This window comes from Manis javanica, chromosome 11 (assembly GCF_040802235.1).
Source record: "Manis javanica isolate MJ-LG chromosome 11, MJ_LKY, whole genome shotgun sequence".
Taxonomy (NCBI): Eukaryota; Metazoa; Chordata; class Mammalia; order Pholidota; family Manidae; genus Manis; species Manis javanica.
The window spans coordinates 55,398,469-55,420,135 of NC_133166.1; the positions used below are offsets into that span (position 1 = coordinate 55,398,469).

The window sequence follows — 21,667 nt, forward strand, 5'->3', positions numbered from 1 at the left end:
GATCATTGATTTTATGTAAACTTTTAAAGCTATACATTTGCCTCTATGCACTGCTTTAGTTAAATCTTACAACTTTGGTTATGTTGTATTTTCATTATCATTCAGTTTGGACTTTTTTTTATTATGTTATTTATTCTTTTTACTCATTGATTATGAGAGTGTTGTTTAGTTCCCAAATGTTAAAGATTTTCCTACATATCTTGTTATTCATTTGTAATTTAGTTCCATTTCAGTCAAAGAACATATTCTGAATGATTTTAATCTTTTACTGTTTATTGATTTATGCCTAGAATATGGTCTGTCTTGGTGAATGCATATATGCACCTAAAAAATATGTATTTTATAGTTTGGGGTGTAGTATTTTATAAAATAATTAGATCTTCAGCTAATATATATTTTTACTGATTTTTGTATCCAGATGTTCTATCAGTCATGGAGAGAGTGGTGTTAAATATCCAAATATGACTAAGGAATTATATATCTCTTCCTTTAATTCTGTTAACTTTTCTTCAGGTATTTTGAAGCTGTATCATTAAGAAAATACATGTTTATGATTTTATGTCTTCCTGATGAACTGATCTTTAAATCATTATGAAAAGTCTCTCTTTCCTCTGTTAATACTCTGTCTTGATGTCTATTTTATCTAATGTTAGTAGAAACAATCCAATCTTATGCTTACTGTTTTCATGTTATATCTCTTTCCATCCATTTGCTTTCAGTCTATCTGTATTGTTAAAGCATGTCTCTCATAGGCAGCATATAGCTGTGTCTTATTCTTTTGCCCATTTTAATAATCTCTGCCTTTTAATTGAAGCATGCAGTCTGTTAACATTTAAATTATTAATATGGTTTAATTTAGGTCTATCATGTCATGATTTGATTTATGTTTGTCCCTCTGTTTTTGTTCCTTTCATTGCCTTTTCTTGTCTTTTTTGGATTTTGGGAATATAATTATTTGAGTTCCATTTTAGTATGTCTATTGGCACTTTCACTCTATTACTTCGTATTATTTTAGTGGTTTTTATGAGTGGTTTTATATATCCTTGAATTTTCAGTCTGCTTAACATCATACCACTTCACCTAAAATGTAGATACCTTGAAACTGCATAGGCCAGTTTACCCCCTTACCATGTCCTTCATGTTATTGTTGTCATATGTATAAAATATGCATCTTAAAAACACTGTAGGATAGTTATAATTTCAGCTTAAACATTCATATGCTTTTAGGAAATTAAGAAGGAAAAGACAATCATAATTTTATGTATGTGTAAATACAGTTTTCAAGCAAGTCTGTGATTACAATTGTATAACTGTTAGTTTACTTAAAGTCATTGAATATAAACTTAAAAGAAGTAATTTTGTGACATTATAAATTATACCTCAATAAAGCTGTCAGAAACAAAAAGTCTAGATATCCCACCTTCCAAAGTGCTATTTGCCTTTGATTCATGAAGATTATTTTAAAAACAGTCCATTAACACAGTGTGTTATTTAAGAAAACTTCAATTCAGATTGGTTTAATTAGATCAAGTGGAATGACAAAGCTTCTGGTTGAAAGAAACCAAAGACTACAAGGTTTCCTGGTGACATTTCTTTTTAATAATGTATTTTTAATAAATCTTTTTTGTTTATATTATAAAATATAGGGTAAGGGAGGAGTTTCAGCACTGGTCCCACAGGTCTAATAAGATGTAGTCCATTCCCTCTTCAAATAACTAAATAAAATTATTTCTTTCTTAATCATTATAGAATGGTTAAAACTTATAGACACAACAGAAAGTAAACATAGCACACTTAACTGTTATCACTGGATATTCTATTTGTCCCATTTTTTCTTTTTTGTGTGTGTTTGGGGTTTTTTTTCCAGCTTTATTGAGATATTACTGACATAGAACATCTGTAAGTTTAAGGTATATAATGTGATGATTTGATACATACAAGATTATTACCACAATAAAATTAACACTTGTCATCTCTTCACATTTTTTCTTAACATATTTTAAATTTTCCTATTACTAGAAATCTTCATGAACATAATGTTTGAATCCTGAACTTTTACCTCATTTTAAGTTATTTCCAGCTTCTTATTTTCATTTGTAATCCTGTAGTAAATGTTTTTGTTTATAAATTGCAAGTACTTACTGATTGAGTCAAAGGTATGAACATTTTTTAGGCTCTTCTGCATAGTTGTAAACTGTCCACAGAATAATTTTTCTGTGTACATTTTCATCATCAGTTTTGAAAATCTCACTTTTTGCCTGAATTTAGTTATATCTTTCATAAAAGTCTTTGCCAAAATCAAATATTAAAAATGGTATATCTTTTTTGTTTGCATGAGTATTTCCATCTTTTGTCTAGTTTTAAGAGTACTGAGCTGCAGTAAGATAATCTTAGAAAAAGTTAGTTCAAATGAGTAAATCATTAAAAATAATACATTAATACCCTAAAAATTTATTTTAAACTTGAAATATGTTTCTGCATATGTCTTCGATTCTGAGTCAAGGCCTTTTCTTTGAAAATATAGGTTTGCTGTTTGGAAGTAGAGTATATTTCTGGCATAAACCACACCCATATTGCATTGTTTATAAGGTCCAATTTCAGTCACTTTATAGTGAGGAGGATAACATTTGAAGTGAACTGAATGTAGGCTTTTGAACTTTATTTTTTCTAATATTTTGCGTATGTCTTCCCTACATCAAAATTAGTAGCAATTTTTAAGTAACTCACCATTATTGAGTACTTTGGAAGTATTCAACTTAGTTTTCATGGAAGCAACAATCAACAACTCAAGCAACAGTTCTCCCTTGCACTCATTTTTTGTTATTTAATAGCATGTGCCATCATAATTATAAGTTCAACTGATATAAACAAGTTTAGAATCAAAGTTGTTCAATTCTAGATGAACATACATTTCCACCAGTAGAAGTAGGACTGAAAGTTTCTTTTAAAGTGTAGCCCAACAGCTGAGAGAATTGAGAATGTTTTATGGAGGGATTTGAGAGCATTGCTTAATCTAACACGTCATTTAAATGAAAGTTGGTGTTTAACAGGCTTTCAGTTCTAATATTCTCTGAAACCAGAATTCACTCATAATGGGAGAAATTAACCTTAAATCCTACTTATATCTCCCTCGTCTCCTTTCCTGAATTATGTGCCTTATGCTGTGCTAGGTGCAGTGAACAAAGAGGTTAACAACACACAGTTTCTATTCTCAAAGATTTGAAATCCAAAGAGGGAGACACTGTATAGTGCTGTCACTGTTGGTTTTCTGCTTTCAGTACTAGCCCCAGAAGTGTGATCCATATGTATGTGGAGGACAGAGTAGAATTACTCCACTTAGTCTTTCAGTGAGGAAAAATTTCTGAGTGAGGCTTGATCTTTAAGGATGGATAGGAATTCACTAGGCTTTTAGAATAGTGATGTGCATTTTGAGCAGCAGGAATAGCATGTGCACACTTTTTACTAGCAAGATGAGCAATCCTCCGAATGTCTGCTGATCTATTCACAATTGCTTTGTGATTCGTATTTTCTCTTTTTGTTCATTTATTTATTCATTTGGTCAACAGTGAAACTCTTACCCTGATCATACCCATACTTTATGATAGTCATTGTTGTTTCTGTAAAGAACTGCATACCCGTAAGCAGCAGAAATGGACTAATGTAAAACAAAATCTTGTGTCTCATCTTCTCTGTCCTTCCCCAACCTCCCTAAAAATGTTATTAATTAACAATTCAGGAAAAATACAGTAATAGCCACCTTTTGTTGAACACTTACAATGCAGTAGACACTTGCTTAGTGTTTTACACACATTTTCTCACTGATTTTAATCCTTGTAGCCACCGTGTGAGGTAAGAATTAGGATCTCCCTGTTTTGATGAGGAAGCCGAACCTTGGAAAAGTAAAGTTATTGACAAAAGCTGCACTGTTGGAATTGAGAAACCAGAATTTGAAGCCATGTTTCTCTAACTCAGAAAGCCCATCTCTTAGCCATTGCACCAAGTTTTGTGATTGTGAGGAGGACTTGCTCTGAATCATGTGAGAAAGTTTGGATACTTTTTTCTAAAAAGTTCTCTTAAACAATTATGTTTTAACATCCAAAGATAATTGAAAAATTGTGTTAAGGTTTAATTATGTCATTGATAGTTATGTAACTCAAATTTAAATTATATGAATTTTTCTTACCAGATTATAGTCCCCATAAAGTCATGCTAGTTGATCAAAATGCAAAGAAAGCTTTCACCATCACCATCCCTATTCCCTCCTTCCACTTGTTCTACTTCTCTCACATTGAGTATAGATGATTAGCACCCTTATCAGTATGGCAAATCCTTAACAGTCTGCTAAAAATGCCCTTCTAATCCAACCTGCAGTGTGTAATCTGAATTTAATCACTTTTGTGGCTGCAGCTTTCCTTTTAGGCTTGTGCCCTGGCAGTCTCCCTTTACCTCAGTTGCCCTCCCAACCCCCCACTCTACACCTCTGCCACCCTCACCTCTCCTTCTCTAGTTTCACAGAACTCAAAATTCTATAAACATACAGTTTCTTAAACTTCTGTGCCTTTGCTCTTGCTAGTCCAGTGCCTTTCCCTCTTATCTTCTGTTGTCATCCTGGGAAAATCCTGCTTACCCCTCACAGGGTCGTATAAATGCTACCTTCTCTGTGAAGCCTCCCACAATGCTTTGCCAGTAGAGGCAGTGTTTACCACTTCCCTTGCCTCTCAAAGCATTGCTTATGTCTTTGTGGAGCCCTTGAACACATTATTTAGTCATAGTTCATTTTCTGTCTGTTTCTGTCTGTTTCCCCTGCTCCTTAATGGGAGCTCCTAGAAGGTTAGATCATAATGGTTTATTTATCTTTTACCTTGAGTGCCCACATGTAGCTTCTTAATGAATCATACTGAATTGTCACTAATATTGATAATAATCCCTAGTAAGTGCATCCTGTATCTTAGGCACTGTGCTTGACATTTGTGCACATTATTTAATCCTCATACTATCCTATGACACAGGAACAGTTATTACCCCATAAGAAATTGAAGTTAAGAGAAGCAAAATAACTTAACCAGGGTAATACACCAACTGAGGGAGCTGGATTTGAACCCAGAGTATCTGACTCCAGGGCTTATTCTCCTTAATAATCTATAGAAACAATCAGCAATCAAATAAATTCTCTAAGGAGTTAACAGCAGCTAGGGAAAACATTCTCGACTGAGACCAACTCTGAATGGCTCAAGAGAATATAAAGGATACCCTGTCACCGAAAGGAAGAATGAAGTCCCTTGGAAGAGGCTTGAGAATTACTGTAAAAATTTTGTTTGGTCACAGAAAGAGGCTCAAAGGAATCTGCTGTGATCATTGATAAAGTTAGGTTCAAAGAACACAGTACCTGGAAAAAAAATCCTCATACATTGTTTTGCAAAGAATGGCTGAGAAAAAGAGAAAACTCATTGTTTGATGAGTGATGTAGATCATCAAATGCCAGAATTACCATTTTACAAAGGAGAAGACCAAGGTCCAGATTAATTAATTAGCTTGCCCTAGGGCATATAGCTAAGAAATAACAGAACTTGAACTAGAATCCCAATTTCCTGAGTCCTGGTTCAGTGCCCTTTCTACCATAGTGTGCTGTGTATTAAAGTACTGGTTTGTGTTTGGAGAAAAAATTCGTAGACAAAAGCAGAAATGAGTCTTTGAGGAAAACAACTTAGTGCTTTTGGAGAAGGTCAGTTTTTACTTAAGACCCGATGCTATTTTGGGCTCTCGGTCTGCTCAGAGCTAAATACTGCCAGCCATACAAATAAAAAGCAAGGCTATTATTTAGGCCCCCTAGGTCTGTGCATTCGCTGCTCTGCTTGCATGGGCAAATTATCAGTCCAACTCTGCTGGGCATTTTAGCCCTTGTCGTAACCCTTAGATTCATACTGGTTTGTCTCTGTTAAAATAAAAGCGCAAGCCTTGCTTTCAGGTTGGGAGAGGAGAGGGAAAATAAAGTTCTAAATTGGTCTCTACCAATGCTGATTTCTAATGCTCTTTCTGTTTCTTTTAGGGTTTCGAGGAAGGACCCAGGTAAGACCATATTATTGCTGCTGTCTGTTCTCAGAACTGAAGTAGAGTGACATTTATGGCCTTTTAATGCCCTATAAAATACAGACAGTCAAGGAACTGCACAGAAAAGGGATCTCCATTTTAAGCCAGAGCTTTGAAGATCTTATTTTGTAAGTCTCCCAACTCCCTCCCCATCTATGCCATTTCCTGCCTGTAAACTTCAGATAAAGGTAGACTTTGAAATATGTAACAACAGTAACTTTGCTTTATTTTTTAGCACATTCAGAATACCTTGTTAAGAAGAGTAGGCACTATATTTGAATAGTAATTAGGTTATCAGGTGGACTGACTAGATAAACTTTTGCACTTTAATGGGCTCTGGTTCCAGTATTTGTTTCTGACCTTATCCTTGTGTCTGACTCAAGACACCTGTTTAGTGAATCCTAGGTCATAGATACACAAAATTTTGTTGAGAAAAAAAAAATGCTCCTTTCTGCCTCTGTATCACCACACATAATTTAAAAGTGCCTCTCATGATTGTCCCAGTCTTGCATTGAACCTGGACTTTGGACTTTCCTTTGCTCTCATTCTGCTCAGGCAGTGAGAACAGGCTCTAGGAAATGCTGCAGCTGTTCCATCAACACAATCAAGAGCCATTTGTACAAAGTAAATGCATTGTCCAGACAGGTCCCCTCTGTCACAAGGACTGTTAAGGCTGGAAAGTATCAGAAAGATAATCCAGGCCACCACTACTCAAACTTTAGTTTTAGTAGAGGCACCTTTATATCAAATGGGCTTTAAGTAGAATCTCAGTGTACTAGAAACAGTTTTTATCTGGTTAAGTTGGGGGGGGGGGGGTCACACCACTGGTAAACCTTCTTTCTTGATTAAAATAGACCCTGAGGGGCTTTTGCAGAAACCTAGGGTTTCTCAGAACTCAGCTTGAAAATTACTTACCGAGTTCAAATTTCTCATTTTGAAAGAAGCAGAATTAATTGTCCAAGGTTATCTTACTAGAGCCAGGATTTGGCTCTTCTTCTACAGTTCCTTCTTTTTTCCATCCACCTCTACACATCCTGAGACCCTTCCTTAGTGCCAAATGTTATCCTGCATCTGCATCTCTGCCAGCTTCCCTCCTTTGGGAACTGTGGTTCTCAGCTTAGATCAAGTTTCTTGTCTACTGTGCATCAGCCACCCTCCTTTAAACCAATAGAGCCTCAGGAAATCTCTTCATATTCCATCTTTCAGCCATTCTCAGAAACAGGCTCCCTCTGGGTCGTAATTCATTTCTTTCCCTCCTCCTTTCTATCTTTCTTTCCTCCCTTCTTGCCTTCCTGCCTTCTTTTCTTCCCTTCCTCCTTCTTGCCCTCTCTTTCTTTTCCTCTGATCCTACTATATATCAAGCACTGTGCTACATACAATGATAATTAAGCCAAACATGGCTTCTGTCCTTGTGGATTCTAAGTCTAGTGGGAGAGACAAGCATATAACCAGGCACTTTTACTGGGGGGAGTGCTGTAATTAAATGATGTTTGGACTCCTTTAGGAAGTGCTTCTAAGTCAGTCTTGGAGGATAAGGGAAGGCTTACCAGAAAAGGTTATATATAAACAGAGGTCTCAAAGCTGAGAAGGCAGGCAAAGGATGAGCAGGGGTAGGGTTGTTCTAGGTAGAGGGAACAACTTGTATAAAAGCTCTAGACAACGGAAGAGTGGAAAAAAGAAAGCAAATTCCAGATCATGTAGGGCTTCATAGGCCTCTCTAAGGTAGTTGAGTTCTATCCTGCAGGCAGTGGGAAGGTATTAAAGAATTTTAACAGGAATCAACCTAAGTAGATTTGCATTTTGGTAGTGTCCCTTGCCTGCAGAATAGAAAATTAATTGGAGGTGGATCAACACTAGAGCCTGGAAGACAAGTCAGATGAGGCTAGTGATGATGAGAGCCTAAATCAACATATTCTCTAGTTATTGACAAAATTTTCACCATTTTGCACAAACCTTTGGTTTAGATAAACTCTTTAAATTATCTCCTTGGCACTCCTTTTTCTATTCTCAAGAATAGTTCTAACTCCTTAAAATCCAGGCCAAGTGGAGCCCTAGAACTTCTTCTTCCCCAGAAAGATAGTTCAAACAAGATCAATATAAGGAACACATCTGAGCATATGTAATGTGCAGACTCCACAGGGTAGAAATGGCCTTTATGTCTTGGGAGAGCCTGGTTAAGATGAACATGCTTACCTTGCTTTATGGCTACATGCCAGAGTCATGTTGAAGACTGTAGAAACCTTATGATGAGATTAACTCCCTTAAAGGTATTATTCAGTGTTAAGATACTGGTTTTAGAGTTTAATTGCAGATACCTTCATGTCATTTTGGCAGGACAGTGGTAAAGCATTGAGTTTCTATACTAGCAACCAGGATGTCAGGCTGTCTCCCTCAAGTCAAGCTTCTGTGGATGTCAACAGCAATTCTGTCGAACTAGGCCTTGAGAGAACCCTTTTTCGGTACAATGAACACTTGAAGAACATGTTCCAATTTGGTGGGAAGAGGAGTCAGATTTTCTTTTTACCCTTTAAATTTCTATTTTTGTATTCATTCAGTTTGCCTTGAACTACCATTTGGCTCAATTAATTCCAGTTAACACATCAGGGCAGATTGCCTTTGATCTGAAATTTCTCTCATTTATCATACACATTTTACCATCTCAATAAGCCAAACGGTTTTGTTCCATAGACTTCTGTATTGCCGACAGTATTAAATGAGAGTTGGATGTGTAAAGGGAGGCAGAAAGGAAGTGTGGGTTTGCCCTCATAGAGGATGCAAGAGAAATTAATCTGGAGGCCCTGTGTCCCAGGTCTGCTTGGGTTATTACACCCGTGTCTCCTTTACTTGCATTCTGTCCACACAGCCACTTCCCCCACTACCTGCACAAAAGTCCAGGGAGAACTGAATTACAATCAAACTCCATGGTAGCAGGAACAAAGGAGAATCCCTGTCCTATTGAAATGTATTTGTTTGTAATAAATTATGTGTTCCTCCCTTTCTACCAGCTGTATTCTTAGTGCTTTCTTTCTTTTTTTCAGTTTTGCCTTCCCAACCTGTTTGGCATAAGGAAGCCAAATATTTATGCTTTGGTTATGTGTATTCCTTGCCCTGAATTTTATTGTGTAGTTGTCCTGCTAATTAATAACAATAATAACCATAGCTACCATTTATTGAAGGTTTCCTATGTAATGTGATATATATATGGATATATGTCTACTATATATGGATATAGATGCATCTCTTCATTTAACCTTCATGTAAAGCTTATGATGTAGTTATTATCCCCCTTGTTAAATGAGGAAATTAATGCTCAGAAAGGTTAATTTGCCTTAGATTACATAACTAGTCATTCTGTGGGGTCAACTGGTAAGGAGCAGAGCTAGGACTTGAATCTAGCCTGGCCTAAGAGCTCACGCCATCAGCTGCCCTTCAGACTCTCTCCAAGAGGCCAATGCACTTCTCTGTGACCCTGAATGACAGCCTTGAGGGTTCATACATACTCCTTAAAGGATCACCTTTGTCTTATTCCTCTACCTTGAGAGTTCTCACTTGCTTTGACATTGAATTACAAGGGTCTTTATTTTCTGAAAACTACTTTTTTTTTTTTAGGCTCTCATTATAAGTGGATATGTCTTCATTTCTCCTTATGCGGTGTCCTCTGAGGGTTGTTAGCAAGGAGGTGCTTTTAGACTCCCTGGAGACATGGCAACAAAGCCTTCCTTTGACCCCACAGAATTAGTTTACTACTGCCCATCTATCTGGTAGTTCACTCTTCATATCCATGTTATAGTCATATAGATGGAAAGGATACTTAGAAGCTTGGAGGAACAAAAACCCTAATATGTAAAACATGGATATTAACCACTGTGGAGTCATCTTCTAAGAGGGTGTCTTTGAAGCCCAGAGTGATTTTTTTTTTCAAGCAAAAAAAAAAAAAAGCAATTTACACTTTCAGCAGCAATTTTCTGTTTTTTCTGTGCTATTATGGGAGATCTTGTGTTCACTCCCTCACAGATTGGCTCCTTCTCTATTCCTGCCAGAGCCTGTTGAGAAGGAATACATATATATTCTAGGAGCGGGGGTGGCAATAGGATCTGCTGCCTTGAAAGGTTGTGTAGTAGGAGGAAGTCAGAGAGGGAAGCTCCCTTAAACTCTTGGGCTCAGAGGAGAAAAGATCAAGATCAATATTAAATTTTGATTTGCCATTAGATACTCTGTGACTTTTTTTAACTAAGAGAAAAATGGCTTTCTCACAGTAACAGCCACACTATCTCAAGAGCTGGCTCTTATTCAGGCAAAAAGTTCCTGCTAAGATCAGTGTGAATCTGACCCATGCTGATTCTGTGATCAAACAGGCAACAAGTTCTGAAGGAGTAGGAGCTCAAGGAGAGTCAGCTGACCCACCTTCTATTCTTGGTCTGCCGGTGACTGACCTTGGGCAAGTCATTTAACCTCTTTGCCTCTTTGTAGTCTGTTTTTTATTTTACTATAAATACTAGCCATTCTTTCTCTTATTCCCTACCCAGTTATTTGGGATATAGTTGTGTGGAGGAATACAGCCTTATATCAGACATGGAGTAGGAAGAACCTGCTTATAGATTCTATAACTTGGTAGACTTGAAAAAAATCTTCTCAGTTTTTATTTCTTTAGAAATGTTCTTGTGGCTATATAGTAAGCAGTCTTTTCCCCTCTCTAAAGTAATAACCTTATGTTCTTAGATATGGCACTTCTCTTCCTGATGACTGAGTTTGTGGAGATAAGAGGAAGACAAGTCAGTGATACACTTAGGTTTTTCTTGTTCTCTGATTGCAAATTCATGGTTTGGTTTTTGCATTATCTTTGCTTCAAAAGACCTCTAGCTAGAAGCCAAAAAAAAATGGCTCTGATACTATGACATGGAGTGGAATTGCCAGGACTACTTATTATACAAAAGTGGGTTTCAACATCTAAATTGGCCTTCAGCATAGAGGATTTCTTACCAGTCACATTTCCCTGTTGTGGTGCCTGAGCTGACTTGGTTTTCCCCTGCTGATGTGGATTGTTTTTCCTTTAGTTAGCCCAATGGAGGATAAAGCCATGCTCTGTATTATGCTGCCTATCTATAATAAAAGCAAGCCTCTGTGCTAAAGTAACTGATTTTCAGGTATTTGCTTGCAAGAGACACTTTATTTTCTACATATTGGTATATAACCAGAGAATCCATTCACAGCTGGAAGATTCAGCCAGGGTGCTGCTGGCTTATTCCATCTGCCTCACACCAGAAATGCTGACTAGGAACAGCCTGTATTCTGACACACATCTGTCTGCCTTTTCTGGCTTTGTAATGCTAAGAGAAAAGACATAATAGGAAAGAGCCTGGATGTCACTTTGCATGCTGTGGTTTTACTCTAATCAGCTTCTGTTTGCCATCCAATACAGTATTTATGATGCTTGGCAGGTTAAACTTGTTCATATCTTTGACCTCAGAGTTTATCAGGATAACAGTCACCTCCAGGAGATCTGTTTCCTAATCTCTCAAGCAAGAAGGGTTGCAAGAGGAATTCTTTCATTCATTTGTTTGCAAACATTTTTGACTGTGCTGTGTTGCCAGACTTCATGCTAGGCATTATGGTATGAAGGTGATAAAGACTGCCTTGCATTTAAAGATCTCAAAGTCTAGTTTGAAAGAGAGAACTAAGTAATTTTAACGTCACATTTAAGTGCAATATAATAATTATAAATTGTTATAAACACTTATTGAAATCCAGTTATGTGACAGGAAGTACATTATCTCATTTATTTTTCACAACAGTTTTAATAAGTGTACATTATTTTCTTTTCTTCTCTGTGATGGGAAAACCTGAATGGCTGAGATGTTATACATGCATGAGCTAAAAGGTGGTAAAGCCAGTATTCAAGCTCAACTAATCTGACTCCGGAATGTGGTCTTTTAACCACTGCACCATAACGGTCCTCTATAATAAATATGTCGGATGTAGAGTAGAAAAGAGAATCAGAAAAGATAGGATTTGTGCTGGACCTTGAAGGGTAGATAGCAGTTGGCTTTTCCAGATGGGAAGAGTAAGAAGGCCATCTGAGCAAAGAGACCAGCATGTCTAAAGGCTCAGAGGAGTGAAAATGCAGGTGAGGAATGGTAACTTCATAACTGTTTTGTGGCAGGAGACAAGACTAAAAGGTGGGTGAGTCCACCTTGTCAGGAGTCTTATATGCCTTGTATTCCATGTTGAGATGCCAAAAGGTTTATGCCATTTCCTGTTAGACTTTACTTGTTGACTACAGCATTATCCTATTTATGGGTAATGTGATTGTTCTCTTTTTAAGAGAAATGGACAGACTTCTGAATCTTACATTTCTTCCTGTAGTCACATCTCATAATTTTTATGGGTAAATCATTTGCTTTCTTTATGCCTCATTTTCCCCATCAGAATAGCATATTATGCTAAAGGACAAATAAAGTATGAAGCATTGAAAGTATTCTCCTTTTCAGTTTCTTTTAGATGAAGAAACAAGCAACTGAGAAGTAGTTGTAAAAGTAAATTGCTTGATTTGTATCTTATTTATACCCCTATTTTGACAGCTCCAGCCTTCCTCTAATTAAAATAATCAAGTTTAGAAAGTAGTTATCTAATTCCTTCTAAATTAAGGAGGAGAAAAGGAAAACCAGAGCACCAACATTATCCAAATAGATTTAAGACTATAGATGTTTCTGAAAAGCTAGTCAAAGAATTAAATTGATGTCTCATTTGTCACTGAGTTAGAACTGGTGCTGAAGAGTCTAGCTGGAGCCTAGTTCTCTCCTTCCTTGACTTCGTAGCCATTTTGGACCGGCATTGTACATAATGGATTTTAGCAAGTCACAAATCTCCAATCTGTGTTTTAAGAATAACTAAATTTGATGTCATGGGCTATGCCCCATTCACCTATGGCAGCCACAGTAAAATTGTTATTAATGGTGTCTTTTTCATTTTATGAGAAACCTGCTATTTCCAGACTCTTCTCACTTCTTCCCAGTGAGAGGCAGGCAAGAGGTCAATAATTCCATTTTCCCAACAGCTTCCAAGAATTCTTTGCTTTTTTGTACAGCTCTGTGTAGCTGAACTGCATTTACATCTTTACCCAGAAACCCACAGCAGGCATCTGTAACAGATGCTGCGAGCTGAAGTTGGCATGTTTTTTTGTTTTGGTTTGGTGTTTGCTGTTTTATTATTTTTTTCATTTTTCTTTTCAAGATGGTGAGAAGTTTAGAGTCAATGAGTGCAGGTTTCTTTCAAATTAGAACTGCAAGGAGTAACTCTAGAAGTTTAAGAAAGGTGGCCAAGGGCCAAGATAAAACTGGGGTACCCTAACTGGTGAGGTCTTTGCCAAAGACCAATATTCATGTGTCAATGCTTACTTGGTCCCAGTACCACCTAACTATAAGTGGTTGTAGATTCATAAAAGAAATACTTCCTTATCCATAAGCAGGAGTTTTAGAGAAGAAAAACACTTCCTTATATAAAGGTCTCTTACCCCCTCACCTACTAGCACCACTACCAGTTATTTCCTGTAGATCGCATTGTGGTTGTAAAACGGAAAAGCATTTTGTTTCCTTGGTAAGTACATGTCTCCTTCCCCTCTGGTTCCATCAATTCTATTTAAAGGAAAGTGAGATTGAGCATGAGAAAAACAGTACAGAGAAGGAGGAGCTGACAGAATTGCAGTGAAGGCAGAAAGAAATGTTTCTCAGCTGCCCCTGGCTAGTAGATACATCTAGGTGTAGCTGCTGTGGGTAGTGTGCTTGTTCATTTCACCTGCACAGACTTTGCCACTCAGATAGGACCAGTTAAAACTGACCAAGCTGCCAGCTTTGCCCTGACTTTCAGGGTTGTTCAAGATTAACAGCTAAACAGCAGTAATAGTGATCCCTGCTTATGTGTTGAACAGACCTACATGTATTATTTCAAAGCTTTAAAACAACTCTGTGAGGTATAGTTACTCTAATTCTCTTTTTACAGATAAGGAAATTGATATTGTAAGAGGTTACATGAGTAAGCCATGGCCACACAGTTAGACAGTAACTCAACTAGGATTAGAACCCAATCTATCAGGCATAAAGGTCTGTGTTTTCAGCTGCTACACTGTACAGCCTTTCTCAGGAGATGGAAGACTCATAAGTAAAGTCAATGGGTGCAACTGTGACAAACCAACGGAGATTTGACATTTTTATCAGAGAAATTTTTTCATTTCCTTTGTTGAATGGCAACAAGCAGTTTGTCTGAGACAGAAGCTAAGGTGGAACTTGCTAGGATGCCAAGGTGGAGGGAACAGGAACTTCTCTCCCCAGACAGGTAAACATTTGTTTACTCCCTGGCTTTTGTGAAGCTAACAACTGCCATTGCCTCTTCTGAAAGAGCCACTGTTCACCCAGTGGCAGGTGCAGGCCAACCGTTGTCATGGCAATGGCAGGAGAGGCAAGCAGTTTAATTCCAGAACTGATAATTAACCGGGGGGTGAAGTGGAGATAGGGAGAGAAATAGCGGATAATTGTTTCAGGAGGGAAAACATAGCAATTACCACTAAAGCTGCATAGATGAAAAGGCCAGATACAGATGCTTCAGGCCAGTATGCCCCTAGAATTCAACTCTCATCCCCTCTGGTTAGGAATTTTTGGTAAACTAAAATGAAGGATCGAGTTCCCAGCCAACCAAGACTCTGAGGAACCAAATGAGGAAAGGGAAACATCACATTGGCTATGAGAAGAAATACAGAGGCCAGATGAATGACTACTCTAAAGGACATCACCATCACCCAGTCAGAAACCATCCAGATATGCTTTCTAAATTATGTAGGAAGAATTCATGCTTGGGGATGAAACAGGACCCACAAAGCATATTTGTTGTGAGTTTCTATGTCTGTGGATGGAATGGGGAAGATGGTTTATTTGAAAGAAAATAAAAGCATATTTGCAGAGTTCATGAACTTGCTTAGGTAATTGATCCTCATGGTTATTATTCTGTCATCCCTCAGAGATGGAAATAACACAAGTAAACTAAGCATTGCACATGGATTATCCAGTTCATTTCATCCTTACAACAACTGAGAAGGAAGGAGTCTTTATTATTTTCATGTCAGACTTAGATATATGTTCAGCACTTAGCCCAAAGTCCCAGGGCTAGTATGTCAATGAACTGAAATCTGTTATCCTCTTGATTTGTATTTATAAGATAAATCCTATACTACTCTATAGGAAAGTCATGGTCCCAATCTAGAATAAAATCAGACTTAAGTAGATACAAACTATTTATAGTAAAAATAAAAATAATATTTTTCTAGTAGAGTAAGGTAAGCTACAAAATAAAAAGTTACTGAATGAGCAATGTTGAACAATGTCCTTTTGTACTTTTGAGATCTATCCAACTTATACTTCACAGATTAGCCCTATGTTCCAAGCTCTGACTGATCAGATGAATAACTGTGAATCATGACGCCTTCGCCTTCCTAACTTGTTCTGTGGCTCAGGGTGTTGGGTTAAGGCTTGGGAGAAGAAGTGACTTGTGTCATTTATAGTGCATACAGACTGTCCAAAACTGCCATAATGATATATTTTACCCAAACTTCCATGGCTTACATATGTTTCATGGACAAAATACCATAGTTTATAGTTAGACTTCCCTGTATTCTATTGTGTGTGTGCACACATGAGAAAGAGAGAAAAGGAGAGACTGGTTTTACTTTAAAGTGGGGAGTCTCGGGGAGAAGCAGCATTCAATCAGCAGTATTTATGCAGCACCTGCTTTGCTGTAGGCATTGTCTTTGGTGCTTAGGAATACAGTTTTCAACAAACCATTAAGATCTATGCCCTTAAAGAGATTACATTCTGTAGTCTCCAGGAAGGATTGAAAAACCTGTCAGGTCCTCTCTTAAAACCTATTTTAGGAAATAAAACTTGCCGGTTTTATTTCCTGGTGGGAAAGTATGCAGAAGATATAATTAAAAGAGTAGTATAGATTAATAATGACTACTTAAAACTGAACTTCCCCTTGATTTTCCAAAGGTTTGACAAACAAATAAGTTGATGTTACCTTTGCAAGTGAAACAATTAATACCAAAATTTGGAAGCTCAACTGACACAATAATTATGCTGGAAAATGTAATATTGCCTGTATAATAGAGGTGGGATTATTTCAGGGAGATCTCATTAATGTGCTGTTCATCAACAAAGAGCCATGTAACCTTTCTCTTATTAGATTAGTGCAGGATCATGATGCAAAAAGCTATTGGAATAATTGTCACTCTTTTGTTCTAAGAAAATTAAGTAAGCACTGTCTAGAAATCTAGATATGAAAAGTGAAATCATTAAAAACACAAAAATTGTGGCCACTCATTCTGAAATCACCATAACCTTTCATTTCTGCAAATTTCATTCCTTTATCCATTTATTTAACAAATTTTATTGAGTGTCTCTTATGTGCAGGAAGTGCTAGATATTGGAGTTTTATAGAAATCAAAACCAAAACCATTGTTTTCACAGTGTTTGCTATGTAGTGATTGGTCTGTCCTCCACATTTCACATATATCTGTTGTGTGTCTGCTCAACTCTCCACAAGCTTAAAGAATCAGCAGCCTACAAAAAGATGTATGCCTACAAAAAGATGTAGTTATAAAAGGAAATCCCCCAGTTGAGAGCTTCCCAATTGTATTAGATGGAACACTCATTATTTGAATCATTGACTTCCTCTTCTAAACTAGGGTTCCATGGTCCAGAAAGTTTGACAAATGCTTACTTATCCACCTCTTGGAGTTCCACATGTACCATATATAATAAAGGCTTTGAGCAGCTCTGTAATAGTGAAACCTATTTACTTTGTTTAATCCAGAATTCCCAAATTCATTGACACAATAAGGCTTTTTTAACCCCTGTCATATAAATGTACTTTAGAAACAGCATTTCTCAACTGAAGGAATACAGTTCATTCTCCACTAGATGTTGAAACCTGTTGCTGATGACTTGCATCCAAAAGAGGGTATAAGAAATATAAGGCAATATGGTAAGAGTCCACATCTCTGAGGCTGAAATCTCCTCCTCATTGTACTCTACTTCAAATAACCAAGATTTCTGAACCATTTCTCTATTGTTATTTATGTAATTTATTTCCAACACAATTGAAAGTATAGCTGTCAGGGCTACAAATTGAAACTGATGCATTTCCTGGGAAAAGGAAGCTAAAGGGCCACTGGGATATTTTTTTTAATTGACATTTTAAAAAAATCTAACTTGAATGTCTAAATTCCATTCAGAAAATAAGTTATCCATCATAAATTAGTTTTTTCTTCTTTTCATCTTATTCCTTCTTTTTACCAATGAAAAAGTTGTGGTACAAATATATATCAACCATTCAGCACATTGCCTAGTATAGAACAGACCCTCAAATATTGATTGAGTGACTCAGACAGTGATAAGGAATATTACTAAATACAAAGCAATACAGAACAATGGCATCTTTCTAGTTTTAAGTCAGTGTATAAAGTAGGCTTATCCTTTCATCAAAGGATAGTGCCTCATATCTAGTAGCTGCCACATGCTTATTGTAGTATAGGAGGAACCAAGAAAATAACATATATATGAAAGTATTTTGCAAACTGTTAAGGGCTGCATCTAAGGTATAGTTGTTTTTTTCATGATCATGGAGGTGATCAGCTTTCTGTGTGTCAGAGATTGCCCTGATATGGCCAGGCAATGCCAAGTGAATTATACACCAGGATCTGATTTAGAAGGCCAAGGCACAAAGGCAGTGAGACCAGGATGCCAGGCCTTCAGTAGAACCTCTCCACCCCTCAGTTTTCTCATCAGTCATGTAGGAGCAGTAGCTCTGTACTGCCTACTCTGAGGTTCATAAATGAGGTCATATATGAGTCATTTAAACAAACATTTACCAGAAATTACAAAGAAAATAGAAAATTGACCTTGACTGGACACCTGTACAATTTACAGGGTGCGCACAGACACTTCATTTCCTTATACTAACAAAACCTGAGAGGTGGTTCCCTTATTATGTAGATGAGGAAACTGAATGACTTGTATAAGGTTGCCCAGCTATAGCTGAAGTGGCAGGAGTCAAGATTTGAGGTGAGGCCTTCTTCTTCTGTATATCCTGTGTCTGCTGTCTTAGCTGCCTGTGTTCAAATTCCTCCCTCTCCAACATGCTGCTATCCTTACTTCTCCTCCTCAGTAAATAGCATCATCATGTCTCTGGCAAATAATCTAAGAGCCATACTCAATATCTCTCTTTTGTTAACATTCTATATCCAGTTAATCAGCAAATTCTGTGGGACTGCCCCTCAAGTATACATCAAATCCAAGGACTTACCACCACCACTGCACCTGGTGCTGGTCACATAATTTGTCTCCAGGAATCCTACTGCCTTCCCCTGTTGCAACTCTTACTCATCCTCCCCCTCCCCCTCCACTCTCCCTCCCATTCCATTCTTCACATAGATACTAGAAAGGTCTTTTGGATACAAAGAAGATCACATAATTCTTCCATTTAGAATGCCAGTATGAATTATATCATGTCTGGAATTTGCTTCTCACTCTGCCTCAACAGTGATCCTCCTGCTCTACTGGGATGGGTTGCAGTTTTGTTATTATGCCCTTTGCTAGTATGTCCCATCTAGGGGCTGCTCTTTAGCCTTGGTCTTAGAATGAAAGAGAAAGGAGCAGAGCTAAAACTGATCCACAGTGGACATGTAGTATGTGAACGAAATCAATGTTCATTTTTGCCATTGAGATTTCAGGGGCATCTGCATGTCCCGTGGCATTTAGAATGGTGCCTTACAGAAAGAAGGCACTCAATAAGTATTCTTTTTATTGGCTGAATGAATGAATCATCTCAATCCTCACAGTAACCTTTTAGACACTATTACCATCTCCATTTTGCACATGAAAAAACCAAGGTCTAGAGAGTTTAAATAGTGGGGCTAAGGTTATATAGCTGGTAGGTGATGAGGTTGAAATTCCAACCCAGAATCTCTGACCCCAAAGCCTATATTCTTTAACCACTGTATCACACTGATTCTTCAAACTTCTGGAGTTTGAAACACACATTTAGTTTTTAATTGTGTGTTATCCTGTTGTTATCTGATTGTTTTGTATGTTATAATCTTGACTATCCTCCGCCATTTCCCCTTTCATCATAAGCAACCCACAGGCAAAGATTCCATACTGTCAGCAAGCCTAACCATCTGGTAGAGGCTCAGTAATGATTTGTTTATTAGCTGATGATGATGGTTGATTCGGGCAGAGCTCACCCTTCTTAGTTCCATTCCTCTGGCTTGAGTACTTCTTATCTTGATTCAGAACTCCAGAGACAACGACTGAATTTGAAACAACTTAAAGGTCTTATGGAGACATAACCTTTTACAACAAGATGACTTCCTTCTTCCCAGATGTCAACCCTGTCACTCAAAGGCAACGAGGAAGAGAAACATCTTCTAGAAAGATTGTTTTAAATGAAGAAAGAGGAATGTATAAGGAAGATGTGGTACATATACACAATGGAATATTATTCATCCATAAGAAGAAAACAAATTATACCATTTGCAACAACATGGATGGAGCTAGAGGGTATTATGCTCAGTGAAATAAGCCAGGCAGAGAAAGACAAATACCAAATGATTTCACTCATCTGTGGAGTATAACAACAAAGCAAAAACTGAAGGAACAAAACAACAGCAGACTCACAGAACCCAAGAATAGACTAGCGGTTACCAAGGGGAAAGGGGTTTGGGAGGGAGGGTGACTGAGAAGGGAGGGAGAGGGGCATTAAGGGGTATTGTGATTAGCACACATAATATAGGGAGGCATGGGGAAGACAGTATAGCACAGAGAAGACAAGTAGTGACTCTGTAGCATCTTACTACTCTGATGCACAGTGGCGGTAATGGGGTATGTGGTGGGGACTTGATAATAGGGGGGATGTAATAATTAACAAATGAACAATGTTCATTTGAAACCTTCATAAGATTGTATATCAATGATACCTTAATTCATTAATTAAATTAATAGAGAAAGATGAAAAAGTCAGGCATCGGTTGGGAAAGTAGGAATCAGCACAAAAAGCATGTTTATTTTAGGAAATATCTCAGGATAATACATTTGGGTTCACACTGGCTTTTCCAGACAGCAGCCAGCTCTACTGCATCTCAGACAAGCTGCTGTTCTCCAATCTCATCATGCACAAGGCATGAAAAAAGGATGGTCGCTGCCATGAAAGCGCCTGTGTAGCCCATTACTTGCTGAGAACTTGGAAAGAGCACCACCCAGATCTCTCTCCAGGGTTTTTCTACCACAGTCCTGAGAGCACAGTTTACTCCTTCCAAAGTTCTCCCTTCTGCATCCCGGCCCTTCTCAGAAGACTCAAACAGAGCAGACAGGGCACATGTGCAGCTGCAATTGAAAATACCAAAGAAATTAGCCTTGAATAGTCAGATTAAAACCCGTTTTTACAGGAGATGTGTGCAAGAAAACTTTCATTTATCTAATATTTATTTATTAAATATTTTTAAGTTAATTTCAGTGCAAGCCTACAGTGGTGATCTGAGAAGGCAGTAGAGAGAGGTGGCTAAGAACATAGACTCTGCAGTCATATGACTTTGGTTCAAACCCTGGTTCTCTACCAGTTATTGGCTGTGTGACATTTGGCAAGTTATTTAATTTTTCCATGTTTAATTTCCATATCTGGAAAATGAGGATGGTAGCAGCCTCTACCCCTAGGGGGTTACTGTAAAAATTCAATGAAATTATTATTCTTAGAGCACTCTCAGATCAGCACTGTGGCACATAGTAAGTCCTAAATCAGTGTTAGCTATTATGGATCATTATTATTCAACAAATGGCCAAGGGTTCATGAATCCGAGTCAGTCATTTTGCAAGTGTGGAACATGGCAAAGTATTGCTCATGTGTACTGTTAGCAAATAGTATAAAAAACCTGCTAAGTGTTACTGAGAGAAAGAAAAATTAAGTACAAATGTTGCCATTCAGAAGCTCACAGGCTGTTGGTATGATCCAGCATAGACATAAAATAGAGAAGAAATGGTTATGTCCAAAATCGAACTATAAAGACCAGAGAATTAAAGAACTCTTGGAAGAAGGAGGAACTGAGTTGGACTTTGAAGGCAAGGTAGAAGTTGTACAGGTTAAAAAGCAGACAGCTGAATCTCCATAATAGCAGAGCACTAGAAGGACAGCCACAGAAGCCACTACTGAAGAGGCATCATGAACATTTGCTGTCAGTGTGGCACTAGAGCTGGAATGATGTTGCCTGTCCTCTTTACTTACCTGAGCATTCTTAAAATAACTTCTCTGTAACTGAGGTAATATTAGCATACCTTTCTTCTATGCAGCTGACAGACTACCACTAACACAAAGCCTCAAGGCCCAGGCCAATATTCCCATATAAGTGCTTAGCACTTACTAGGCATTTAGTAAGTTTTAAGTAAGTGAATTCTGATTTTGTTAATTAACATTTATTAATTTCATTACCATCACAGAAAACTAGTTCTTTTCTCCCCATTCATTGTCTTAACATAGAACCAACATT

At 37.5% G+C, this 21,667-nt stretch overlaps 1 protein-coding gene and 1 long non-coding RNA gene across 7 annotated transcripts in view; one reads left to right on the plus strand and one right to left on the minus strand.

The window, feature by feature from the left end:
• Nucleotides 1-21,667, plus strand: part of TRIM44 (tripartite motif containing 44) — a 150,384-nt gene that overhangs the window by 90,027 nt on the left and 38,690 nt on the right. For 5 of the 6 annotated variants that reach the window (XM_073216407.1, XM_073216406.1, XM_037020026.2 and 2 more), the window contains one exon: nt 6,047-6,066. The exons of the other annotated variant lie outside the window; for it this stretch is intronic. In XM_073216407.1, the coding sequence (XP_073072508.1) occupies nt 6,047-6,066 (20 nt within the window). The remainder of the gene's footprint in view (nt 1-6,046; nt 6,067-21,667) is intronic. 6 annotated transcript variants of the gene reach the window in all.
• The window catches only part of LOC140844426 (uncharacterized), a 45,041-nt gene continuing 43,319 nt past the window's right edge, over nt 19,946-21,667 (minus strand). The window contains exon 3 of the long non-coding RNA XR_012122680.1: nt 19,946-20,513. This is a non-coding gene — a long non-coding RNA (uncharacterized lncRNA). The remainder of the gene's footprint in view (nt 20,514-21,667) is intronic.